General features: G+C 48.2%; 1 protein-coding gene across 3 annotated transcripts in view; it reads right to left on the reverse strand.

The window, feature by feature from the left end:
• Positions 1-348: 348 nt before the first annotated feature.
• TNR (tenascin R) overlaps positions 349-25604 on the reverse strand; it is a 149441-nt gene continuing 124185 nt past the window's right edge. For all 3 annotated transcript variants that reach the window (XM_054038696.1, XM_054038697.1, XM_054038698.1), the window contains 13 exons: positions 24146-24409; positions 22750-23016; positions 21658-21777; positions 20222-20365; positions 17708-17827; positions 15957-16100; positions 15153-15283; positions 13566-13698; positions 9851-10002; positions 7586-7682; positions 6341-6502; positions 3762-3925; positions 349-3371 (listed from right to left, as the gene is read on the reverse strand). In XM_054038696.1, coding sequence (XP_053894671.1) covers positions 3252-3371; positions 3762-3925; positions 6341-6502; positions 7586-7682; positions 9851-10002; positions 13566-13698; positions 15153-15283; positions 15957-16100; positions 17708-17827; positions 20222-20365; positions 21658-21777; positions 22750-23016; positions 24146-24409 — 2018 coding nt within the window. In that variant the 3' untranslated portion in view covers positions 349-3251. The remainder of the gene's footprint in view (positions 3372-3761; positions 3926-6340; positions 6503-7585; positions 7683-9850; positions 10003-13565; positions 13699-15152; positions 15284-15956; positions 16101-17707; positions 17828-20221; positions 20366-21657; positions 21778-22749; positions 23017-24145; positions 24410-25604) is intronic.

Below are 25604 nucleotides of genomic sequence, written 5' to 3' on the forward strand. Positions count from 1 at the left end.
TCCAATCGGTGCTGCAAGCCTGGGAGGGGAGAATTAGAGCAGCACTGGCGTGCTCGGTGGAGGAGAGCTGGGGCGGGCTCCCCGGGCGGGATTAGCTGCCGTGGAGGGGGGCAGTGTTAGCTGCCGTGGAGGGGGCGGGGTTAGCTTCCGCGGGGGTGCTCCCTGGGCTGGGTTAGCTGCTGTGGAGGGGGGGCTTGCAAGGAGGGGTAGCTGCTGCGAGGGGGGGCTCCTGGGGTGGGGTTAGCTGCCGCGGGTGGGGTTAGCTGCCGCGGGGGGGCTCCTCGGGTGGGAGGGGCAGGTGGGCATGGTTAGCTGCCATGGGGGTGGGGGGGGGCACAAGGTGGAAGTTTCGCCTAGGGCGCGAAACTTCCTTGCACCGGCCCTACCTGAAGTTACCCAGAGAACCACTGCCTCAGATGGGAATTGAAGCCAAGATGCTCAGTTGTTGCACTTAGTTCTAACCATTAAACTACCCTGCTTTGTCATTTCATAGGGTCACCTCTTGTTTGTGGGCTGCCAATGGGTGGGGGCAGTTTTCAGACAAATAATTGCTAGGGATTTCCCTAAACTTCCATCAGTCCTAACTGCTGCTTCTCCTTGGCTTTTGGAATTCCAAAGTGATGCGCATAGCTAAGGACAGAAGAGATTTTCTACCTCTCATGAGAGTCTCATCCATCTTACTCCCCTCCCATCCCAGGTCTAGTTCTTCATTGAAGCCTTTTGTTCCTCCTTGATCTCCCTACACCTCCTCTGATTCCTGGTGATTTACTCAGGGCCTTGTCCAAAGCCCGCTAAAATCCACAGGAGAATCTCTGCTAGCTTCAGTGGGCTGTGGATCCATCTCTACATCCAACATGTGTGCAGAACTACCACTAGCTGAGCACTACACTCTCACCCATTCATGTGCTCAAGGGTCAGGAAACCCCCTGGGTTCAGGACTGAAAGCAAGGCTTAGTGCCCTTATAATGCTGGATCATACCAGTGCCACATGGCAGCTGCAGCACCGTTCTACCAGACCAGACTAGCAACAGATGGGGTCTTTCCCCTTGACCTTACAGCCAGGGGACTGAGGGTTGTACCTAATCCTGAACCCAGGGTTAGTTAGGTTTTTATGTCCCAATGCATGGCATGGGTAGGGAAGAGGGGGAGACTATATTTCCTGCTCGTTCTCCTGTCTCTCCACTGGGCACAGGCTGGATGGGAACAGATGGGAGTTAGTCACACGCCTTGAATCTGTTAGAGACTCTGTCCTGAATTCTCTGTTCCACTCAGGCCCCTTTATGTGCTCTCTGAAAGTGGGTGTAAACTGCAATTGAATGCAAAGCGGCCTTGGTGTAAACAAGACTCAGTCCCACTATCAAATAGCGATAGTCCCCGGTAACCTTTCCTCTACAGTATGGCGAACCCACACAAAACCGCCTTGTGCTAGCGTATGGGACGCAGCAGGGGAAAGCGCCTGGTCTGTTCTCATTGGCCAAACTGATTAAAGTGCAAAACATAAGCAGCATCAACGTTAAGGAGTAAATTCAGTGTTTGAAAATCACTTTTAATAATTAAAGGTGTTGTTAGTAACAACAGGCAGGGATGGGATAGAGCTTTTAAATATCAGGTTTTAACCAGGGCAGTGTCCCTTTATAAGGAGGGAAAACATAATGTTTGGAACTTATATGGGGCCTTTCCTCCAAGGATCTGAAAGTGCTCTACAAATGTCAATGAATTAAGCCTTGCGACAACACTGTGAGAGAGGGAAGAGTTCAGCTCCCCAGAGGAGAGCTGGTGGAAACAGCTCACAGAGACGTTGTGACTCACCCAAGATTACAGAGGAGGCTAGTGAGAAGAGAATCTACATTGAGGTCTTTTGCCTCAACCACCAAACCATCCTTCCTCCATAACCCCAGGGAATACGAACAGGATGACTAGATGTCACAGCACACGGCTGCAATTTACTCTGCAAGCTTCAGGATGAACTGCGGCCACTTGCCAGTTCTTCTGTTCGCTGCTCTTTCTCTAATACTCTTTGGTTTAGGACCAGTAACAACTATGAGTCACAACATTATTGTACGTAAAAATAACAGTGAAAAGGGAGCTTAAATGAACTTACTTCAGAATGACATTAAAGATTCCTAGAAGCTGTTTTCTCTGATTCCTTCTCTCCCCTCCCCTGAGCTAGGCCTTATAAAAATAACAGCAAAAAGCCACCAAAGGGTTTATGATGAAGTCAACATGCAGAGTAGATGGGCCACTTTTGCACCCCAGAAAACACTAAAGCAGCTCACATCTACAGGCAGATGCAGTGCACCATCCATCTGTTACTACCCATGTGCCTACCATAAATAGGGGGTGACCTTGGACATGTTAGAAGTATGGTGATGGTGGGGTTCATAAGTAGGCCGTGATTGCTCTAAAGGAAAGGAATACAACGCAGACAAACATCTCACGCTTCTTGTGAGATCTATGACTTGCAGTAACCCGGTACACAATGCCAAGCTTGAACTTCACTTCTCCCCACTGTGTATGTATGCACGCATGTAGTGAGCTCCTGGGGATAAGGAACACTGTGTGTTCTTGGTCAAAGGGAGAGGGACAGCTGCATCATCTTGGCTAACAGGGGGATTGGGCATTATGTCGGGGAGGGGGCAGGCTCTCCCTGGCTGGTATGACAGAGGGAGGAGGTGGAGTCTCTGTCCCTGGGATGAAGGGGCATTAGACTTGTTGCCTCTGAGTATGATCAAATGACAGGGCACTATGTGTGGTCCCTCTTGCCCAGGTGCAGCTGGTGCTACATGCCACCTCAGCTGCAGGCCCTAGTCCAACAGCTCAGCCAAACAGCAAACCTGCCCCCACAGCGTGGCCAGGCCAGCCTCCATCGATGTCCCTGGCTGACAGGACCTGCAGCGTGAAGGAGGCCCTGCTGCATCGGAGATGGTGGTGAGGGAGCACCTTCAACAAAAGCATGTCCTACGGGGTTCACCTGGGATTTATAAGTCTTTAAAAAAAATAATAAAAATCCATCTCTCTCTCTCTTTCCCCGTTGTGGGTGGGGGGAGCGGGCACTCGGCATTTCACAGGGAAGGTGTTGAGTCCCTTTCCAAAGCCTACCAGCCGCTCAGTCAGTCCTTCCAGGACTCCTATGGACCAGGTTGCTAGCTCAGAGTAGTAGTATTTCTTTTCCCTTTTCATATTATAAAATACAAACGAATGACAGAAAAGGTCGGGTGGCTGGGGCGGGAAGGGGCAGGATTCTTGCTGGCTCACAGCTGTAGGGACCGTCGTTTCCTTCCCGAGACGTTACGGTGGTTGTAGGGTCGCATCTTCATTTCCACAAAGGGTATGGAGAACTCGTGGCCTTTCCAGTGGAACCAGTTAATCCCCTGCAGGCAGGAAGGAGAGCAAGGCACAGGGCAAAAACAACAAAACAGGTGGAGGGGGGAAAAAGAAGGAAACACGTTTGAACTTGGAAGTTAAGTGGGAAGAAAGAAAAGAGTTTGTTTAATGAAGCAGCTTCTCTTATTACTCTCTGGGCAAGAAATGTGTACGTTTCTCTCTCTGGCTTGTTATCCCCCGCAGCTCTCATGTATGTGCTAACTTGTTAGTTTTCCTGTGTCTCCCACTCATAAGGCAAGAAACATTGCTTGAAAGTTTCCCTCTTGAAACCAGATGGAATCTGCCCAGTGTAATGAAAGGGAAGGGCCTGGGAAAGGCACCTTGGTGCTCCTGGTTATGAGAAGCACCATCTCTCTGCTGCATGGTTCCACGCTTACCTGACTGTGCCGGGACTCGCCATACTTGCCGTTGAGGTTGGTCCGGTGGCAGTTCTTATACCACCAGGCCCCTTTGTATGACATGGCGCAGTTTGTAACAGCAACATCATTGTCTCTGTCCTTGGTGGAGAACGGACGTCCCTGGTGATAGGTGAGTGAATCTCCTGTATAAAGGGAGACGCTGTGAAGAGAGGCTCAGGGGTGTGCCTGTGGTGTGTAAGCACAACCATGTCAGGCCTGGCTAGTCTCTCTACAAAGAGTAAATTATAATAATGCAATAACATTGTTCATTCTGCTAATCTATAGCTCTCCAGCTCAAAGAGTTGAAGACTGGCAGAATGCTATGGGAATAAGATTAGTTTGAGTTCCTAACCCCCTGACCTCATGGGTCCTAGATCTTTCTGCTGACATTCTGGTGTAAAGATGGGCCTGAACAAAATCTAGATCCTTGGATCTGAACCCCTTTGGGCATTGGAGATGGTAAAAACCTGCAGTCAGGTCCAGTTCTGAATTTCATGGCTAAAGCAAATTCCTGGATCCAAACACCCCAGAACTCGAACTCTAGATGTAGGTGTGAGGCGAGGACCCATCACTGCTCTGATGAAGGGTTTCCGTTTCCACCCATTGACAAAAGAGATTGTTTTCTCCCTCTAAACATTGGTCCCTTCAGACTGTGGTCTGACTGGCTCAAAAAAGAAAGGGTAATGAATATGGTAATTAGAGATAAGCCTGAGTTTGCAAAGTTTGGGGCTTTTCAAATCTGGGGAGTTGGTTTGGCTCATTGTAGGCAGGTGTTGGCTGCAGAGTTTGGATCCTGATGTGAACTTTCCTACAGTTGGGAGATTTTCCAATCTAGGGTTTTTGGGTTGGGCCCATCTTCTGCTTCACTTCTGTCATGCTTCTATGTTTCCAAAATAACCCTAAATGCATGATGGGCAATAAGAAGTGAATAAACGCTTTGTAATGCCCCAAGAGAATACCAAAGAGACCAGAAAATATTAATTATGCACAGTCCTGAAAAAAGAACACAGGGATGTGCGTGCGCGTATACACACAGAGTACACATGTGGGAAAACCTAAGGGAAATGTACTGTCTGGGAAACCTTTACTCCTCTTTCAAGGGGCAAAAAGGGTGGTTCCCCTCTGTGTCATTATTAACTCTGCAGATAAGGGTTTGAAGCACAAAGGGTTTTGTTGCATTATAATTCAGCCAGTTTGGGGATAGGGGAGGAGTGTCAGACTCCTAGATATGATACAGACATAGGCCAGGATCCTCAAAGGTATTGAAGTGCCTAACTCCCCTTGATTCCAATGGGAATTAGGTGCCTCAATACCTTTGAGAGTCTGGGCCATAGGAACTGCTATGGTGTATCAAACTAACGGTTCATCTAGTCCACTGTCTTTCCTCTCCCAGTACTAGATGTCTTACAGGCATGGACAATTCTACATCTTACATATGGTGGAGGGTTTCTTGCTAGCCCCAGGCAGAGAGTGGTTGCCTTGTACCCGGAGTCTGGGCATTTGTGGTCATTAGACATTTTTATCCAAACTAGAATAGCTGTATCCTGACTCCCCCCTCCATCTTGAACCAGGGTTTCCACTCATCTAACACCTCCCTGCTTGCACCCGGTGGTTTGCTACTCGCTGACTGAGTGGAGAAAGCATTAAACCTGAAGCGACATCAGGGAGCCCTGATTGGAGGAACACTGGAAGCTCTGATTGGTCAAGACATCATATTTAAACCCAAAGAGAGGCACAGGAAATGGTTTGCACAAGTAGGCCCTAGGTGGCTGCTGCTCGGACACCTCGCCCAGTGCTTCAGCTGCTGATCTGCTTGCTTCCTGGTGACCTGAGTCGTGCCTGACCCTGTCTGGATTGGTGTGTCTGGCTCCTGCCTGATTCCCAGTAACCCAAACATGACCTTCTGCTAACCACTAGACCCGGCTGCCTCTGTCTATCCCTGACAAGCTGCAGCTAATCTTGTTATTCATTGAAATGTCTAGTCTTAGTTGTGGAAGTGAGTTCTCCCCCGCCACCCCCGAAGATATCTGAATGTTAGAACATCGTCCTGCCAACATTGTGGTGGGTGAAGCTTAGCAGTTCTGTCTCATCCAAGAACAGTGGCTGGGCTAACGTTCTAACCAAAGCAGCAAACGTTTGACACGTATATCATGGTACTATATGGATGACTTCAGCTTTTCAGTTCATATGGAAGCGTGACATTAACAGGCTGATCTGCTGTTATTGTGGTACGAGGCACTAGCTCTCATTATTGATCCGATTAGCTGAACAGCAATGGGTGTATAGTAACTGCTCATGGAAAATTCTATGTGCTGATTAAACATGTGCCTCCCGGTGATTACCACACCGGTTTATCTGATTACTCACAAGGCAGCAGAGACAACTAAGGGCGTCTATTTGGATGGTCCAGAGTGGTAGTAGCATCCAGGAAAGGAATTAATCTTTTGGGTGGTGGGATTTCCTTACACTGCTCAAGCTTACGCACTGCAGGCGTTTCGGACCCACCAGTCCAGAAAGCTTCCTGCTGCACGTAGGTGCTTGTTAGTGATAGTGTGTACCGGAAGTGCCATTGTAGTCTCCTATCCGGAGCTTGTACAGACTCCTGGTGTCACCGAGGGAGAACTTGTCGTAATAGGCGTAAGTTGCCTCTTGGCCATCTCGCATGTCTATTCGTAGCTCGTAGCGTCCCTGCGATGTGATCTTCTGAATGTTATCCAGGCCTGCAGACAAAAGCAGAGGATTCAGGTGAGATCTGTACCTGATGGCAATTCTGGGAGGAAAATGGAAGGAGATTCAGGGCTCAGTGAAAATGCACGGCAAGCAAATGCAGAGGATGAGAACCCAGAAATCACCAGTGCTTTGAAGAAAAGCCACACTGCCTCAGTTCGTGTCTCTGCCCTTAGTGACTGAATGTGGACGTTACACTTATGTACAGAACAAGACACTGGACCCAGATTTCTCTAAGTCTGGAATGTTTGGCTCTGCAGTTTTGGGGTTTGACTCATTGTAGTAGGAATCATTTGCAAAATCTGAATCTGGCTTCTGATGCCAAACACCTTAAATTTGGAGGGTGTTTGTGCTATGGGCCCACCTCCAGTGTGTACATGCATAGTCCTGTCCCTGTGTGACAGCATTCCGGTCTGAAGCAATGCTAAATCATCAATATCTGTTTTTTACATTTCCTCAGGTGAATATTCTCACTCATTAAGATCAGGGATGAGAAATGCCAGTTACAGACATCCATTGAGGGTATTAGTTGTACATGCTCCACTCACGCAGAGCTTTGCCAATGCCTCACCCACTCATTCCTCAATTTCCACCATTCTAGGCCTGGGCCTCTTCTGAGAAGAAATTACCAACCATGTTAAATTGCAGAGTGTATTTATAATGCAGACAAAAACCTTCCAGGGAATTGGACAGAATGGCCATGCTCCATTCCTTTTGTGACCGAAGGAGATTTGAAACCAGGTCTCTATGGGTGGAAGGCCAGTGAAAAAGCCTACTGTGCCACCTAACAAATCAGGAACTGCTGCACCTTTGTGATCTCCTTTTATGTCACATTTCCTCCGCATGACACATCGCTAATGATACGAGCGCAGACAGAACAAAGGAGGAAACACCATGGTGAAGAAAAGCAGATCAATAGGGGAGAGATGGACAGATAACCGCTTTAATGATACGCAGACACAGAGAGATGGAAATTAAGCTTGCAGAGATAAGTGTCTGATTGAAAGATGCAAAGCATCCACTGATCACAGCCAGGCTGACTGTGTCAGTGACAGACAAAGAGGTGAGGGCATTACCCAGCCAAAACTCATCCTCTAGGTTTCCAAAGCCAACCCGGTAATCCATCCACTTTCGAAAGAAATCCGTCAGCCCATTCTGCCGTCTCTGGAACACCTACAAAGGGAGAAGGAATGAAAGCCACATGGAAGAATCTTTGCTTTATGCAGAAACATTGATAGATCATAGCCAAATGGGCTTTGTTATATGTGAAATTAAAAGATAGTGCTTTGCCTTTCTATACCACCCTTCAAGTGAGGAGCTCAGAGCTTGAGAGGTTAATGTATTAATTCTCACTACAGGCCTGGAAGTTAGACATGTATGGCAACAGTCAATTTACAGATGGATAAATTGAAGTTAAGTGATGTCCACAGCAAATCAGTTGGAGAGCTGGGAACAGAATCTAGAAATCATGATGTCAAGTTCCCTGCTCTAACCAATGGACAACACTGCCCGCTTTTCAGCATGTGATTTTGTTTTTAACTAGTTATTTCTGTAAGCCTTCAGCATGAAATCAGATGTGAGGCTTTGAAGCAGAGTAAAAAAGCAGGTAAAAGCTTTGGCGAAAGAATCCACACCAGCAGTGTTAGGAATTTATACTTTGATTTAGGAGGCCCTTTTCTGACATTTGTATATAATAATGTGTGAGAGAAAGTGTGACAACACAATCTAGTTGGAACAGCAGAGTATTCTCTGGTTCTGATACTGGTCCACCTGAGTCAGGCTGTGTTTATGAGATTCAGCTAAGTAGCATTTGCCTCTAAAAGCACTGTACAAAGTCACTCTAGCAGATGGCTGACATGACCATATGGTGATCCCTGTGAGTGCAAATCATTTACTTTGAAAGCTAGTATCCATTTAATTTCATGTATAGGACAATAGATCAGTTTCAGCTTCAGGCTATGCTTTACTTCCAAAAGGAGCTGCAAACATTTCAAATCAATCAAAGGGAATTTCTCCAAGTGCAGCTCCTATTAACAGCTCAGGACCCATTCCTTAAGACGTGGAAAATGAAGTAGACTGTATTAAGCCTCTTTTGGTGCATTGCTTTGCTGTCTTTCATAGCTGTGTTGGCCAGAGCTGTGCTTTACTTTAATTTATTATGGGCATACAGTGTTTCTCTGTTGTGGCTTATAGCCACATAGCCAAGGGTGTGGTCTCAGCTGAACTCCAAAATTAAGCAGCATCAGGCTTGGTTTGTTCTTGGATGGGAGATTTGAAGGATAAACCCCTTTGCTGCAGGCAGTAGTGCTGATTATTCAGGAAACATCACTGTTTCCATTGTACCAGTGCCCTAGCATAGCATTGGAGCCACCATGCTGCTGGAGAGGCTATTGGAGGAGTAATGACATGAAGGTCCCATGGCATATTTTGGACTTGGTTTTTTTAGCTTTATCCTTGCACAGGGGGAGGCGCAGGGCTGCAGTGCCCGGGACTAGAACGCATTATGTCTCGACGAGCAGCCGGGCACTGAGGAGGAGTGTGCCTGCTGCTGTGCCTTGCAGTGCTGACCTGCATCACTGCTGATACATGTGGGAACTTGGACATAGCTTCTCCCTGCCTTCTTTGGGGTGGCTTGTGCCCCAGTAGCTGTTAGCAGGGAGCTGTCCCTGCAATCAGAAGAGCATGCGGACTTTGATTATAACCAGAGTGCAAGGAGTACAACCCTCTTTGCACAACCACTCAAAGGCCAGTTGCAATTTAACCCTGAGATAGAGTAGTGATGTTAATCCTGGTGCCCCCTGCAAGTTACATTCTACCCAGCTGGTTTGTTCCTTCACTTGGATTAGGATAACTTTTCCTTCCTCCCCGTAACTGTTGCCATGTGCTGCCAAACAGCTGCTGCATTCCTCCCCAGAGGTGGCTACTTGGCCTTTGTGAATGATGTGGCCCTAAATGGTGTCTAAAGCATTGTGGGGATGCTCTGGAATAGAAGGATGGTGCTGGGAAATGGAAAACATTAGTAGAGCTGTGCAAATTACTGATGTTCCCGTTTACTGTCCAAACTGAAAAAATAGAAAAAAAATGTTTTTTTACCTTTCAAATTTTATTTAATGAAATTGAAATAAAATGAAAATCATTTTGAATTAAAAAAAAAAATCTAAACCTTTTGAATTTGGGGGGAATTCCCCCCCAATGAAACATTTTGCCAAATCCAACAAAAATTCGCACAATGTTTCAGTCAACCCGAAACTGCAGATTTCAATGGGAAAAAAAGTTTTTTGGTCCTAAAAATGTGCCCCAGCTCTAATTGTTCTGATGATGAGTTCTACATGGAGGCTTACAATCCATCCTCCCCCATCCGTGGTCATGTCGCAGTACACCTGCACTCGCTGGCTGAGGTCCCCATTGATGGAGATGGTGTAGATTCCACTCATGGTGTCGCCATTCATCAAATGCTGGGCACAGTCCTGAGGATTAGCGAACACGCGGCCTCCTGTGAAATTAGAGAGGCAAAGCTTCGAAGAGGGCACAGCACCTCCCTACACATGTCACATGACATATACCATATGATACAACATCACACAAGGTTTACTGCAATCCAGGAAGGACATGAATTGAACTTCCGAGGTCATGAATCAGCCTGATAAATCATGGTAACTCCATCAAGTGCATAAGCTATCTCTTGGCTTACTTCACATGTCATGCCTCATCATGCGATAAGCTCATTGCTTATACTAATTAACTCAGTGGTGGGGACCATTCTCACATAACAAGCCTCTGAGTGCGGCCCCCCCCTCTTATAAATTAAAAACTTTTTTTTATATTTAATACTATTATAAATGCTGGAGGCGAAGCGGGGTTTGGGATGGAGGCTGACAGCTTGCAACACCCTGTAATAACTTCATGACCCCCTGAGGGGTCACGACCCCCAGTTTGAGAACCCCTGGATTAACTCATCATATGCCACAAGGTATAATGGCATGACACTCAGTAACTCTACTGGGTACAATGAATGAGAGTGTGATATCTTGTGATAGTTTTCCATGGATCTTGTTCAATTAATTGTTCCCAATATACACAGATATTTTGGGAAATACCAATGTTCTTTCCTCGTCAACACTGGCTCTTCAAACATGTAACCAGACTGATTTCAATTGAGTTACTACATCCATGTAAGTGTCAGGACAATCCAGTTCATGCAGGGCTCGTCTTCGTTAGAAAATTCAGCAGGGTGTACCCATGACCCGGCAGACATGGTGTTGAACACAACTGGTCCATGTCTATGCAGACTGCAAAGTCATGGTCAGCGTTGTGGTAGGTAGCATGATTCTTCATGGACATGTTCTAGCTTGATGCAATTTTCAAATGAAGACATGCTCACAGTGTGGGGGTCTGCGTTAATGCTTTACCAGTCCTATATGATCTCAATAGGTCTGCAATATCAGGAACTTGCATCTGAGTCTTAGCTCACAAAAGTTGCACTCTAGCTTATCACTGGCGTAGGAGTTGTACTGATTTACACTTTTGTACATGAGAGGGGGAATTTTCCCTGTCCACTAGAGTTATTTGTGATATAGTGTAACTGCGAGAAGAACAAGGCCCAGTGACCACAGCTGTGATCATCCTCAGTGAAAAATATTAATTATAGTGGACCAGATTTCATACTCAAGTCCAGATTCTGTTTTCATTCATGCCAAGGGTAAATAAGGAGCAACTCCCCAGAAGTCAGTGGACTTACACTGGTTTACACTAGTGTATGTGTGAGGAGAATCTGGACTGTGGCACAAATGGGCACAAACTTGTGGGGAAATCTTTGATTCAGTTTTAGCGATGGCTTAAATGGTAGTGTCAGTTACACAGGAAATGGGTGTAAACTGCATTCACTGGGTGTGCAATGCCCATGCGAGTTTAACATCAAAGGGAGTGGGATTAAAAAGTGGGAAGACATTTACAAACCCTGGTTTTGTTGTTGTTTTTTTCTATTCAGTCCCCCCCACCCATTCTTGGGGCGTGAATAGTCAATGGGTTTCATTTTGGCCAAAAGGCAAAGAGCCCCTATTTTACAGTCTCTGTGCATTTTAACACAAGATCTAGTGAGAGACTTGTCATGTATAGTACTAAACACACAATGAAATCTGCTTCAAAGACACACACGTTGTAGTCCCTGGTGCTTTGTGAAGACCACATTTCTTAATTTATATTCAGATCTTTAAAATCGAAGCTGACTTTGAAAGAAATTTCAAACTACAAATTATAAATAGTGTATTGATTTTTTTCCTTTTTACCATTTGTATACAATTCCCCCAGAACCTTATGCAAATATGAAAGACAAACGGAACAGACAGCTATTAATATGCCAGGAAGAATGAAAGAGCCCTGTTATATGTGAACACAAAGAAGCAAAACATCTTAAATAAAGGTGTTTTTTTTAAACAAACCAACAAAAACAACCTATTGTTCTCCTGGAAAGTGCCCAGATATGTTTCTAGAGTAAATGTAATGCAATGCCCTGGCTCTTAAACAAGGGAATGGTGGAACAACCGCATTCTACAGATCTCATTGTTTCATTGTTTATCCCCAGATGCTTCTGTTTCATAGATATATTAGAAAAGAAACAGGTTTATTGTGCTTGTTACTCGCTTCTATTTTCATTTAAACCTACTTCTAACATGTCTCTCAGGGAAGAAGCCATCTACAGTACGTTCTCTGACTCTGTATAGGGTCAGATCCTCAGCTGCTGTAAATCGCAGCATAATCTCCCTTGTCAATGGAGCCTCGCTGATTTACACCAGCTTGGGATCTGGCCTTGTTTGTTTTCATCTTGAACTCAAGTTCATCCCCAACAAGTATATCTACTTTTCCATCTCCTCTCGCATATGCTGTAATCCTTTGTGCCCAATGGAGTCGAGGCAAGAATAGCATAAGAGGCCCTGATCTATAGATATATCAGACAAGAAGGGTTTTTGTTGTTGCTAGCTTCTGTTATCACATAAAAGCAGGTTACAAGGCCTTTCCATGTGCCTAGCCTGGTGTGTATGTCTGCAGCGGATTTAAAGGGAGCTCTTTTAATCTAACTATGAATACAGAGGAAGTGATTTCAGCACTGTAGAGTGGACAGCATCTTCAGGCTTTTTCTCATCTCTTTTGAAGAGCTGAGGTACAAATGTAACTGGATTCAGCTCTGCACAATGTGCATAGTGCCTATTAAGTGCTGCTTTCTGAATAAAACTCTCCTACACTGGACGCTATACTCAGCCCAAATTTTTAACATGAGTGTTTTCAACATGCAGTGTTTCAGGGCAGACTGCTTCTAGTAAGCACTCTGACAATAGGGCCATGGGGACTGTGAATCTTAATCAGCTTAACGCAACATCCATTTCATGAGGGTAGAATATTTAATAAATAGGACTACTCTAAAGAACAGGAAAGCAGTGCTGTCGGGCAGTCAGAACATCACAGGGACTGGTTCTGGCCTTACACTGGTTGTACATCGTGGTAATTCTATTGACCTAGGTGGAGTTGTTCCTGATATAGATCAGGATGAGATCAGAATCATGACCATGGAGTTTAGAGATGGAAAAGACCTGTTAAGTCATTTAGTCCATCCCCTGGTCACTATAAGAGTATGCCCTGCACTGAATGTTCTAATTCTTTGCAGCAGAAGCAAGAACAAGGTAAAAGGATCTGTTTGAAATAGGTGATCTCTGTATTAGACATGGGGCCTGAATTTAAAGCCTGGATGCGAATACCCTTGGACGAGGGCAGAATCCAGATCTGGTTCCTATCTCTGGTTTACGCCCTTTATAGGGAGAAGGGAGGGTAATGCCTGTGGTAATGAAAGTTGAGATAGAATTTAAGTCTTGGCTTTGTGTATTTGGGTGAGTTGAGGGGCAGGGGGCCAAGGCCCTGGAACATGAGCGGGCTTGGAGTTAGGGGACGAGTTGTCTTCCTTAGCACTGGGAGGTAATAGGCAATCTCCTTGAGACACTCAGGGGAGACTGCGGCTGGCGCAGCATTGCACAACTGGTCAAACGAGGTGGGGAATAAACTCCTGACCTGTGATGAAGCTGGTGGAGGTGAATCCACTCCTCATCGCATCCTGGGCTGCCTGCAAGCGTACGGTGTATTGCGTGGTCTCCGAAAGCCCCTCTAGGCGGATCCAGGTGTCCTCAGCATCGACTATCAGCTCCTAGATGCGGGTCACAAAAGTAGGTGGAAGCCAAGAGGTGGAACCCAGATAGCATGTAAAGAGGGAACAGAAGCCAGGAATTTCTATAGTGCATGCTGTCTGACTGAGGATCTTAAAGCCATTTACACCCGCTAATCTCTCAGCACCCCTAGTAGTATTACCTCCCCCATTTCCCCAAGGAGTAAACAGAGAGAAAGTGACTTACCTTAAGACACAGTATGTTGGGGCAAAACAGATTAGACTCCACATCGCCTGACTCTTAGGCTTAGCTTTAGCTGCTCAGCCATGTTTCCTCTTTGAACTTCAGCCCAGGGGAGATTTAGGGTGACTAGACAGAGCAAGTCCTCCAGAATAGGGGGTGATGTGCAGATGCTATTCATGGTCCCTGTGTTCATGAATTACTGATTTCCATAGGCCCAGGGAACATGTTGTGTAACCTCATTGGAAGGCAACTGAGGTGCTTCATGGAAAAATGAGTAGTTCAAAAAGCCTCTTTAATTCCTAATCATTTAGCATGAAGTTCAGCCCTCGGCAGAGATCTATGTACTACTTACTCTATTGGAGCGGTGGTGATGGGGTTAAGTGGTATACAGGCGATTTCCTATTCCTCTGCAGAGAGGTGTATTTCACTCTTCCCTGTAGACAACTGATGGTCTGTTTACTGTACCTGCTAGGACCTGAATTCAGGACATTGTCTTTCCCTTGAAACAGGGCATCCCTGATGCCCAAAGCAGCGTAAAGAGTGGAGCTGGCCAGCTCTGTTACCAATTCCTAGTCTGTGCTCTCTGTTGTTTTAATCTAGTTGGTGTTCAGCCAGATCATGTGGCTCTTATTGAATCCCTTACTGAAATGCCAACATCCTACATCACTTGCAAACTAGTAATACTGTCAAAGGAAACTATTAGGCATGTTTGCAATGACCTATTTCTGATAAAGCAATGTTCATAGGCAGGTTTCTTCCACATAGTCAGATATTGACACACTCATAAAATGATCAAACACACTGTGCTGTAGGGTGAATTAGTTGCCTGCATCTCTCTTTCTACTCTCCCCAAAGATAAGTACCATATTAGCCTCCTTCCATTGCTCGGGTACCTTTCTCCAGGCTCCAATGACTAATTTTTAGAGGTTCTGAAATTTTCTCCACTACTTCTTCCAAACATTCTAGGTGTATCTTGCCCATTTGGACCTGCAGATGTGGGCACTGATTTTTGTCTCCATCTCCTGGCTTACCCCAGGGATTGTGACCTATCTAAGCATTATCTAATAGTAGTGTCTATGAGGAAACTTGTGTCTGTCATCCGGGTCAGCCCGAGCCTCAGTATTTATGCAAAACCCTCAGAAACATTGTCCTTCCTCTGGTGACTTGGATTGACTCATTTATTAGTCCCGCCCCACCACACCAATCTCTGGTTCTTGTTTTAGTGCAATCCCCTTTATCAGTGAAAACTCACCTTTCGGCTTCCATCAGTCGATCTATAGGTCATGATGTAGTTCTCGATCTCTGCCATTGGAGGTTGCCATGAAAGGAGGGCGCTCCGGCGGGTGACCTCAGTGGCAGTCAAGTTAGTCGGGGGATCCAGAACTGCAAAGGTCAATAGGAACCCAGGGAATTGGGAGTCTGACACACTAGCATTGCTATTACAGCTGATTGAAACAGCATGCTGGATCCATGAATCATGGTGACAGGAGTGCTGGCTGAACCACAGAAGTCTGGGATTTCTCACAATCCTGTGCTCAGCCCATCCATTCCCTTGCTCTCCAGGCCAGTTTGCCCACCCCTAGCTGGAGCTCCACTTACAGGGCACTAGGAACCAGATAAATATTCTCCACATGGACTTTTTTTGTCGTGCAATTGCTCTGAACTGCATGAAGCACAATGTTTGTCAAGTAGCTATTTAATAGTGAAACAGATCCCATTGTTCTCCTGTATACAGCCTTACGGCAATGGGCAAGAAAAGGATCTGATAAGGGTCTCCTCTGGAAGCCATCAGGAAATCTTATCTGGGGGATCAGCAGAAAGGAACTGCTGAGTGTTTGAAAAGCATCTTCCTGAACCTGACATCTCACATACATCAGTATAGTCTGGTTCTTATACCATGCCTATCATCATGGTATCTGTGTGCCTTTGTGGTTCCTGAGCACATAAAACAGACTGTTTAACAATTTATTTGGCTTCTGTTCCCCAGCTGGACAAAATAAAAACCGCTAAGGACCGCTAAGATAAGTTAGAGAAGGGAAGAAGTTACCGTACGTACGAGTCGTAAAGTTGGTGCTGATGGTGCTGCTAGTGAGAGGCCCATTGGTGGCATACATGGTGACCATGTAGCTGGTACTGGGCATCAGGTTGATCAGCTGGTATTCTTGGTTGGCCCCGTCCACTAGAATGGTCTCCCCTGCAACTGAAATCAGATGGACCTGGGGGCTTGGACTGAATACGGAGCCCTTCTGTTGTTAAAATATGACTAAGAAAGAACCATTTGAAACAAAAGCCTATCATGGCGGGTTGCCTGGGCACAACAGGTGGCATTTTACCATGTGTTGCCAGCATGTCTCCGCTCTTTGGGTGAATGATGTCCTTCTTTCTTCAGATCGCAGAAGAATGAGAATGGCCATTGCCCACACTCCTTACAAAAACCATGCCAACACCTGGCCCGTACATAGCACTTCCCATCCCAGGTTCTCCATGCAACTTACAAAGAACATAAGAATTATGATCACCATTTTACAGCTGGGGAAACAGGCTTAGAGTTGTGGAAGGTCACAAAGCAAGTCAGCAGGATTAAAACCCAGCTCCCTCCCCCACTGGATCATGCTGCCTCCTTTCTTGCTACTAACTTGTAAACTCGCTGCCCTGCAATCTGTGAGCAGAGCAGTTTGGTTTGGTGTTAGAAGCAAGCTTGGGCAGGAATGGGTTTAAAGCAACAGATGTAAGAAAATGTCAATTTCAGCCTCCACATTGAAATCAATGAAAAAATATCCACCCTCAGTTGGTGGGAGTGCAGACCTCTCCCCCACCTTGCACCTGCAGAAATTGGTTAGCACCGGCCCTGTGGCAGGGCAGGGAGCCCTGCAGGGCCAGCAAAACCCCATTCTCTGTCTGGGGATGGAGCCATTCAGCGGCGGGATGGCCTCCTCATGGCCAGTGGTTTGTCCTCTTCCTTGGCCAGGATCTCTGCTGTGCCAAGCCATGATCCCTGGCACCTTGTGCTCCAGTGTCTTGGGCCCCTCAGCCATGCAGGGAGCCCCCTGTAGCCCTGCTGTCAATTATGGGAACCCCCTATAGCCTCCCTTTATTTCCCTCAACTGTGAAAATCAAAATATTTAAAAATTGGGGGGAAAAATAAAAAATAGAAATCAATATTTATTGTTGAAATTGTAAAAAAAACAATAGAATTCAGCCAGGTCTATGCATAGGGAACTCTCTCTTTGCCCACTGGCTGCATCTTCTCCATTTCCCCCCTCTTCAGTACTGGGGCTAACTGGAGGCTCTCTCGTATTCATGTCTAGTTTTGGTGAGCTGGGCTAGCTGTGAGGGTGTCTGGAGCTCAGATTGCAGGGTCAGCCTCAAGATTCCTTGTCCTCAGAGTGCTGGGGCCGGGAGCATCGCAGAGGGGGGATGGTCCCTGTTGGTACAGTGTCAGGGCACCTCTCTCTGGATTGACAGGACACTCAGGCAGGAGTAGGCTGTGTAATGTGTGTGTGAAAAAGTCAAGCAGGAATAGATATCAGTTTGAAATCAGGGCATGGCTGGCCCCTCTGCCATCCTGTCCTAGCTTTTCTGGTCTTTGCGTGGCTTTGCCAACCAACCCAGAGAGCAAAATCCACCTTCTAATTTCCCATAATGATAGAATCCCTTTAAACCAGCTGTCTGGGAGGGGGTCAGGCTAATTAATTAATTTCTGATGCAGCTAATAGAGTTTAGCTAGTGGCGCTAAAGCCATGTGCAAATCTCGCTGCTTACAGGTTGGAGGCAAACCAGCTCGGCTTTCCAGCTTCACAGACGTACCCGTGTAGTGCGTTAGCACAATGACGTAGTTCTCGACTTCGGAAAGAGGCGGGTTCCACTGCAGCAGGGCTTCTGTTGGGGTGACGTTGGTGGCAGTCAGACCCAGAGGGTGGTCCATGGCTGAGAAGGAACCATAAATTCATCAGGGGATGGGTGTGAAAAGGAACTGGACTCTCTGGGGTGAGGGGTGAATTCCAAATTAAACCCCAGGAAAACCTTCCTAACAGTAAGAACAGTAGGACAATGGAACAGACTGCCTCGGGAAGTCATCGATGCTCCTTTACTGGAGGTGTGCAAAAGAAGGCTGGGTAGACAACAAATCCTGCATCTTGCAAGGGGTTAGACTAGATAACTCTTGTGGTCCCTTCTAACCCTCTGGTTCTATGATTTTAACTCCACTGCATATGGGTTCAATAGTTTCTATTCCTGCTAGGCAGATTTTTTTAATCCACTGGGGCTTTTTTATGCTGCTGCTAACTCTGTGGGGTAGAAAACCCTTGGAGTAAGTGAAATTTCTGCTCTTGCTTCCTACAGGCTACTCACAGATCCCCATCTGCCCATGGCTATGATGCATTCCTACCAGAAGGGCTGTTACTGACGGTTGGTACTTTCCTTAGGAAAGGATGTTTTAGCATCAGCCAATCAACATCAGCTTCTGTGACCTGCCCTCTGGCTGCACCGTGGCCACACTGTGGATGCATGGTTCCCCTCTGCACTAAGGCAGGCAGACTTTCTAAGGGCTTTTGTTGGACATATTTAAAAAGTCCATGTTGGGCCCACAGGAACCTTGTTCGCTGAGTGGAACTTGGGTCAGGCTGGCACATGTGTAAGCAGAGTCTGGATGAGCTCCCCTGACATCTAGTGGTGAGCTATGGAAAAAGACTTCAGAATCTGATCTCATTTGCATGGACACACCCACCTTGCCAAGGTGCTCAGCGTGATGGGATTGCTTGCCCAAATGATCATTTGTGGCTGGTGTTGGATCCCCAGTCTCCTTATTATTGGGGCAGGAGTAATAAAGAATTGTTATCCTTGTTGTGTGAACCGAGGGCAGCAGAGCAGAACATACCCCAGTGGAGGGACTCACCCTCAACTGAACAGTACTTGCTAGGCAGGGCACATGGGTTCTAAAGCCCAATGAGTGGAAAGAGGGTGGGAAAAGGTACTTGTACCTGGTGGGGGTGGTTCCTGTTTAAGGGTCCTAGACACCACTTGACCCTTCCATAGGGTGACAAGACAGAAAATGTGAAAAATTGAGGTGGGGGTAATAGGAGTGTATATAAGAAAAAGACCCCAAAATTGGGACTGTCCCTATAAAATGGGACATCTGGTCACCCTACCCTTCCACTCTCCATGGTATAATAAAAGAGCTAATTTAGACTCAGTTGAGGGTCTTGTTACAGCCTGCAGAGCTGAAATCATGGATACCGATGTCTAAGTATTAGACCTACTTTGGGACAGTGTCTCTATTGCAAGAGCCAGCACAGGTGTTAAGTGGTGGGGGAGCCCTGAAGACATCTTGGCAAGTGGCCAGCTGGGCAGTTGGCAGAGAGGTGTGGCAAGCGGCTAGCAGGGCAGCTGGTGGAGAGGCGTGGCCAGCAGGGCATCTGGCGGAAAAGTGTGGCAAGCGGCCAGCAGAGAAGCTGGTGAAGAGGGCCTGAGCAGAGCCCTGCAGAGGTGTGGCAATTGGCCTTTGGGGTGATGAGCGAGTGCCCGAGCAATGCAGCATGTAAGGTGCCTCCTTACCCCCCTCTGCCTTCCACGGAGGATGGGAGGTGAACTTTGTGGATGAACCTCTAAACTCTGGGGCTGCACTGGCCAAGGACAGCAACTGTGAGTGGGGTACTGAGAAGGAATGGGCATGTTAAAGGGACTTTTGGGTTGCTGAACTTAAGACCCTGAGGGGAAAAGGACACTGCCCAACTTACCTGGGGGTGGGTCTTTTGCTCACGGTTTGTGTTTATGAACCCTAGTTATGGTGTTTTCCCAGATTAATGCTGAGTTAATTCTCTCCTTTTATTAAAAGTTTTTGCTACAATCAGACTCTGTGCTTGCTAGAGGGAACGTATTGCCTCTTAGAGGCGCCCAAGGGTGGTGTGTAATTGTTCCAGGTCACTGGGTGGGGGCTCGGGCCTGGTTTTGTGTTGTATTGTTGAAAAGGAACCCTAGATACTGAACCCGGCCCTTGTTGCTGCTGGCTCCACCTGGCAGAAGGGTTACACATGGCATTTAGAACATTGTGAAGTTATTTCAAAGTGTGGCAATAGCATTGGATGCCTTCATAGTGCCCCTTTCCCTGAACAAGTAATGTGCACCACAAGTCACCAGGAACAGAGCGAGTTACGGATCTGAACCTCTTTTAAACTATGGTCATCCAAACAATGAGGTCACCCTGCAAGTCAGCGGCAATCCTGGCTCCCTTGTCCCCACTCCTCTTGCCTCTCTGCACATCACGCCCTGCCAGAGAGCGTGCACAGCACAACCTCCGATCTCGTCAATGGAAATGTCCCTCACCTGTATACACGATGCTGGAGACCCGCTCGCTCTCCTCCCGGCCCCGCACGCTGCTCAGGCTGATCTCGTACTTGGTCGCTGGCTGCAGGCGGCTGAGGTTGTATTCAGCGACGTCGTTGGCGACTGCCGTGCTGTCCACTCTTCCTGCAAAGCGCGGGCAGAGCAAAGAGCTTCACGGTCGCTCGTCAGATCGCCCTGCTCTGAGCAGGAGCCTAAAGAAGCTCAGGCTGCAGTGCAAGGAGCAGAGACCCAGGCAGAGTTCCAGGGTACAGGCAGGTTAGGGGATATTGAAAGTACGTACTTGGAGGAGACGCATGGACAGTAATGTGATTGGCACTTTGCCACCTGCCTTGCAAGCCCCAGTGTAGAGGGCATGCCGGGATAGTGGGGATATGCCCATTGTGGGTTGGAACAGCCCCATGGGGCTGCTCTAACATATGCCAGGCTATTTCATCCTCTGGAGCAGTGTCAGATCTGGAGGGCTCGCAGCCACCTTTCCCTTGGGCTGGTCCTCAGTGCCTCACATCTCACAAGGTGCAGCAGAGTGGATCAATAACACTGGGGCCAAATTCACTCTTTGTTCTTGCTGGCTTTGGCACCAGCTGCTGGTGGTGGGATGCCTGATGTCAGGGAGGATGTAGCAGTGCGCAGTGACGGCACTGTTTCCTCCATTGACTTTGGGCACTGCATTGCCCCCTAATCTGGGCATCTCTATCTCTGGTTTAGTTCCTAGCAAGACCCCAGAGTTGCTCTGGAACTGTTCTAGTAGGGTGAGATCCCTTAGGGTATGTCTGCGCTGCAGCTGGGAGCATGCATGGATAGATGCCATGCTAGCTCTGCTCGGGTTAGCTCGCTCAACAGAGTACTCATCACGGGGGTCTGGGTGGGCTTATCCTTGGGAGGCTGGCCTGAGCCACCACCTGCATCACTGCAGCCACATTGCTACATTTAGTGCACTAGCTCCACCAGAGCTAGCGCATGTCTGCCTACCTGTGCTTGGCAATGTGCTTCCAGCAGCTGGGTAGACCCACCCTTAGAGAAAGACTCAGGACCTGTGTCTGAGAGGTTTTGTACCCCCACCCCTCCCATAGGACCTGTTCCCAGCAGGTGTGGAAGTTAGAGCTCTGTGTGTATTACCAGCCACATCATGGTGCGTCCCCAGGGGGCTTTAACTTATTATGCCAAGGCTGAACTGACCCACATCAGTTGGGCAGAGGGTTTTGGTGACTGTGGAGGTGGCCTGATCAGTGGATAGGAAATGTCTGCCCCCTCTCCCATTCCTACCATGCACTCTGCAGTGCTGGCTTCTCCCTATCATGTACCTCCCCCTGTAGTCACGGCTTGTGAGGTGGCTGGCTATTATGCTATGCCAGAAGCCCCCCATTAGAGCCCACAGCCAGCTTTGGAACAGCCTTTAGAGCAGGCAGTTGAGTTACCTTGTGCAGATCGGTAGGACACTCTGTAGTGGTCAAAAGTTGTGATAGGAGGGGCCCAGAAGATCATCACCGAGTCCTTGGTTACATTGCCCACAGTGAGGTTCTTCGGGGGGTCGATCCCTAGAGGAGACAGGCAGAGGCCAGATAAAGCCTATGAAGCAGTCATGGAACACTGATTGCTGGCTGAACCAGCGGTCGATCCAGCCAAACACTCCTGCATGCAGAATTTCGTAGCACAGTCACCCCAGATGCCAGAAAGGGGGGCTACGTCTATTGGACTACTCATCTGTAAGAAAAGCCAGGTTATGAGGACAGTATGGGTGTATGCAAGATAACCCACCATGGGGTTTAAATAGCCAAACTCAACAAGGAATGCTGACATCGAACCCTATTCTACGGTTCAAAACCCGCCAGGGCTCTGAATGTGAGCTGGGGAAACAAAAGGCCTGGTGCAAAGCTCAGGGAAAGAGTCTCACTGACTGACTCCAAAGGAAGGTCTGAATGCTCAGCCCCTCTCTGGAGCTCTGCCGTATGTCTGGAAATGGGTTAGCTCCCACAACTCCCATCGCTCTAAGCCCATTGTGCGTTTGTTTGTGGCTGCTTTATCCTAAACTGGAAGGATGAGGTTGGCTATAAAGCAATTTCAGACCACAAGCTAAACACGTTCATTTTTTTGGCCACGGTGGAGATTCCAGGATTAAGGGAGGCTAAACGTTTAATCCCCTTGTACTGTTTTGGGTTCTGTTGCCAAGGCAAAGACAAGAACAATACAAAACTGGATATGTAGCGTGCTGCAATGGGAGCCCAAGGCGGATTATCTGGTTCTGGAGCATGTAGAACCGGAGGCCTGAGACAAACAGTCTAGCTATGGGGCATGTGGAATTGGAGCCTGAGATGAATAATCCCTTTAAAATAATGATCCGTAGAGGCAGCAACTTTCTTTTGTAAAGATAAATTATTCTGTTAGCTCCAACTCTGGAGGATGGTTTTGAGCCAGGAGTCTCTATTACCTCCTGTGTGTATCTTGGATCTCTTCTCCAGCCGGAGATTAGGCATGAGCATTATACCCCATCAGACAGTTGCTGACTTTACCTGTTGTGATGGAGCCCACTATGGGCTCGGAGCTGACCACACCATGCACAGCCACCAGTGACACGATATACTCCGTAGATGGCTGCAAGCCAGACAGGGTGGCATGTCTCTTGGTGGCATCTAGTGTGACCTGCTTGGTCTCCTCCTTATCTCTGGGATTGTAGTTCAAGATAAACCTGTCTGCCGGAGGAGAGGGGTCACTCCAGGTGATGTTGAGGCTGGAGGAAGTCACATGAGAAAAGTGCAGCTGTGTGATTGGTCGGAACCCTGGAAACCAAAGAGAGATGTTGCAAGTCTGTCATGGAATGATTACACTCAAGTTGCATATGTCAAGACATCCATCATACAGAATTAATAAGATAAAAGTCTCATTCATGGAGTGTCCCAGGCAGAAGTATGACTACATGCTGAACCACTTCTCGCTGGGTTATGTCACTATGTGGCATGATGCTACTGTAAAATACTGGGATTCACTGCCCAGCAGTGCCAGATTGAGAGGCCAGCCCTGGTCTCTCTATTAACTTGAACCGGAGTTGAGAACAAGAGGAAAACTGAGGAAAAAAGGGTTTCAACCCACAAAATAAGCTCCACCCAGAGACGACTGGTACCTGCTGAGAGTGGGAGGGGGGCACAATTTAAAGATTCACCCCCCCAACAGCTTGAGTCACGCTCCGCCTAAGCACACCCCCCCTTACCCTCAGCGGCCCCTCCCTACAGCTCCCAGCTGTTTGCTGCTGCCTCTCCCCGCAGCATGCAGCTCACCAGCTCCAGGATCTGCTGCACAGGGAGGGGGCCTAGCCAGCAACCCGTGGCAGAAATCTGGGGTGGGGGACACATGACCCCGCGAGCCCCCCCATCCATCGCCTCCTGCTCTACCTACAATAGTCGCCAGACACTCTCAGTGGATTGGGCAGATATTCAAAATCTGATCGTATGTACTGTCTTTGTTCCTTGAGCATGGGCTCTGCAAGCCTGGCCCCGTTGACTGAGTCAAAAATGGAAGTGGAGGTATCTCCCCAAGGCCACCCCCCATGGTGCTAGAATGAGACATCCCTCACAGTAAATGGTGTGGATCTGTGATCCCCCCACCCTTCTTACAGGCTTTCCCAAGCAATGACACAGTGAATGATGCTGCTATTTCAGTGATCATCACTGGGTATCTGAGTTCACCACACAGATGTATGGGCAGTTTACACCTCTTGGATGAGCTGTTCCAGACTTGGGCAGACATCTCTGCATCAGTTATGCTCAGCTCACATTTGCAACCATAACAGTTAGAGACCCCCACCCCAAACAAAATGTTGAGATTTGGGAGCACAAGATGTCAGGTCAGGAGATGTGCCAGCACATTGCACCAATCTGAGCCCTGGCAGAGTTTGTCCCAGCCCCTCCCTACCTGTGAATGCATCCACTGTGGACTCCAAACTCTGCTGACGGCCTCTCTCGGCAATGACTGAGATGGTATATTCTGTACCGGGATCCAGGTCTGAGAGTGTCAGCTCAGACTTATCCTTGGGTGCTGTCACCTCGGAGGCCATTCCAGAGGCTGGAGTGAAGGTGATGCGGTAATGGTCTATGGGGCCCTTGGCCTGGGTCCAGGCCAGGGAGATAGACGTGTCCGTGGAGGCTGTCACCACAAGGTTCTGAGGGCTGTCAAGCTCTGTAGGAGGAAATGATTATGAGCTAAATCAGTGGCTCTCAACCTTTCCAGACTACTGTACCTCTTTCAGGAGTCTGATTTGTCTTGCAAACCCCCATGTATCACCCCACTTAAAAACTACTTGCTTACAAAATCAGACATGAAAATACAAGTGTCACAGCATCCTATTTCTGAAAAATTGCTTACTTTCTAATTTTTACCATATAATTATAAAATAAACCTATCTGAATATAAATATACTTACATTTCGGTGTATAGTATATAGAGCAGTATAAACAAATCATTGTCTGTATGACATTTTAGTTTGTACTGACTTCGCTTTAGCTTTTTATGTAGCTGGTTGTAAAACTAGACAAATATTTAGATGAGCTGATGTAACCCCTGGAATACCTCTGAGTACCCCGAGGTTGAGAACCGCTGAGGTAAATTGTAATGCAAGCCACAGGCAGGGCCGCCTCCAGGCACCAGCCCACCAAGCTTGTGCTTGGGGCGGCACCTGGAGGGGGGCGGCGCGGTGCTCCGTCTCCAGCCGCCGGGGAGAGCAGAGCCCCGGCTGGGCTCTCCGGCCTCCCCCCGGCACTCTGGCCTCCACTCCGCCCTCCCCCCGGCGCTCTGGCCGCCGGGGAGAGCGGAGCCGCGGCGGGCTCGCCGCCCTCCACCCGGCGCTCTGGCCGCCGGGGAGAGCGGAGCCGCCACGGGCTCTCCGCCCTCCTCCTGGCGCTCTGACCGCCGGGGAGAGCGGAGCCCTGGCCAGCTCGCTGCCCTCCCCCTGGCGCTCTGGCCACCACTCCGCCCTCCCCCCGGCGCTCTGGCCGCTGGGGAGAGCGGAGCCGCGGCGGGCTCACTGCCCTCCATCCGGCGCTCTGGCCACCGGGGAGAGCGGAGCCGCGGCGGGCTCTCCGCCCTCCCCCCGGCACTCTGGCCGGTCGGGGAAAGCGGCCTGCAGCCGGGCTCGTGCCCTCCCCTGCTGCGCTGGGGGCGGGGGGAGGCTTTTTTGCCTGGGGCGGCAAAAAAGCCAGAGCCGGCCCTGGCCACAGGGCTCAGCACACTAGAGTTGTGCTGGTTGAATTGTGTACACTGTAGCCCAGCAGGGCCGCTGAGCATTGCTGAACGGTGCATGGCTTCCAGGCATGCCCAGAAGTGACTTTATGATAACAAAGGAGTCTCTGGTGTGTGAATCAGCTGAAAGGGACGG

Source organism: Malaclemys terrapin, chromosome 8 (genome assembly GCF_027887155.1).
Source record: "Malaclemys terrapin pileata isolate rMalTer1 chromosome 8, rMalTer1.hap1, whole genome shotgun sequence".
NCBI classification, from domain to species: domain Eukaryota; kingdom Metazoa; phylum Chordata; order Testudines; family Emydidae; genus Malaclemys; species Malaclemys terrapin.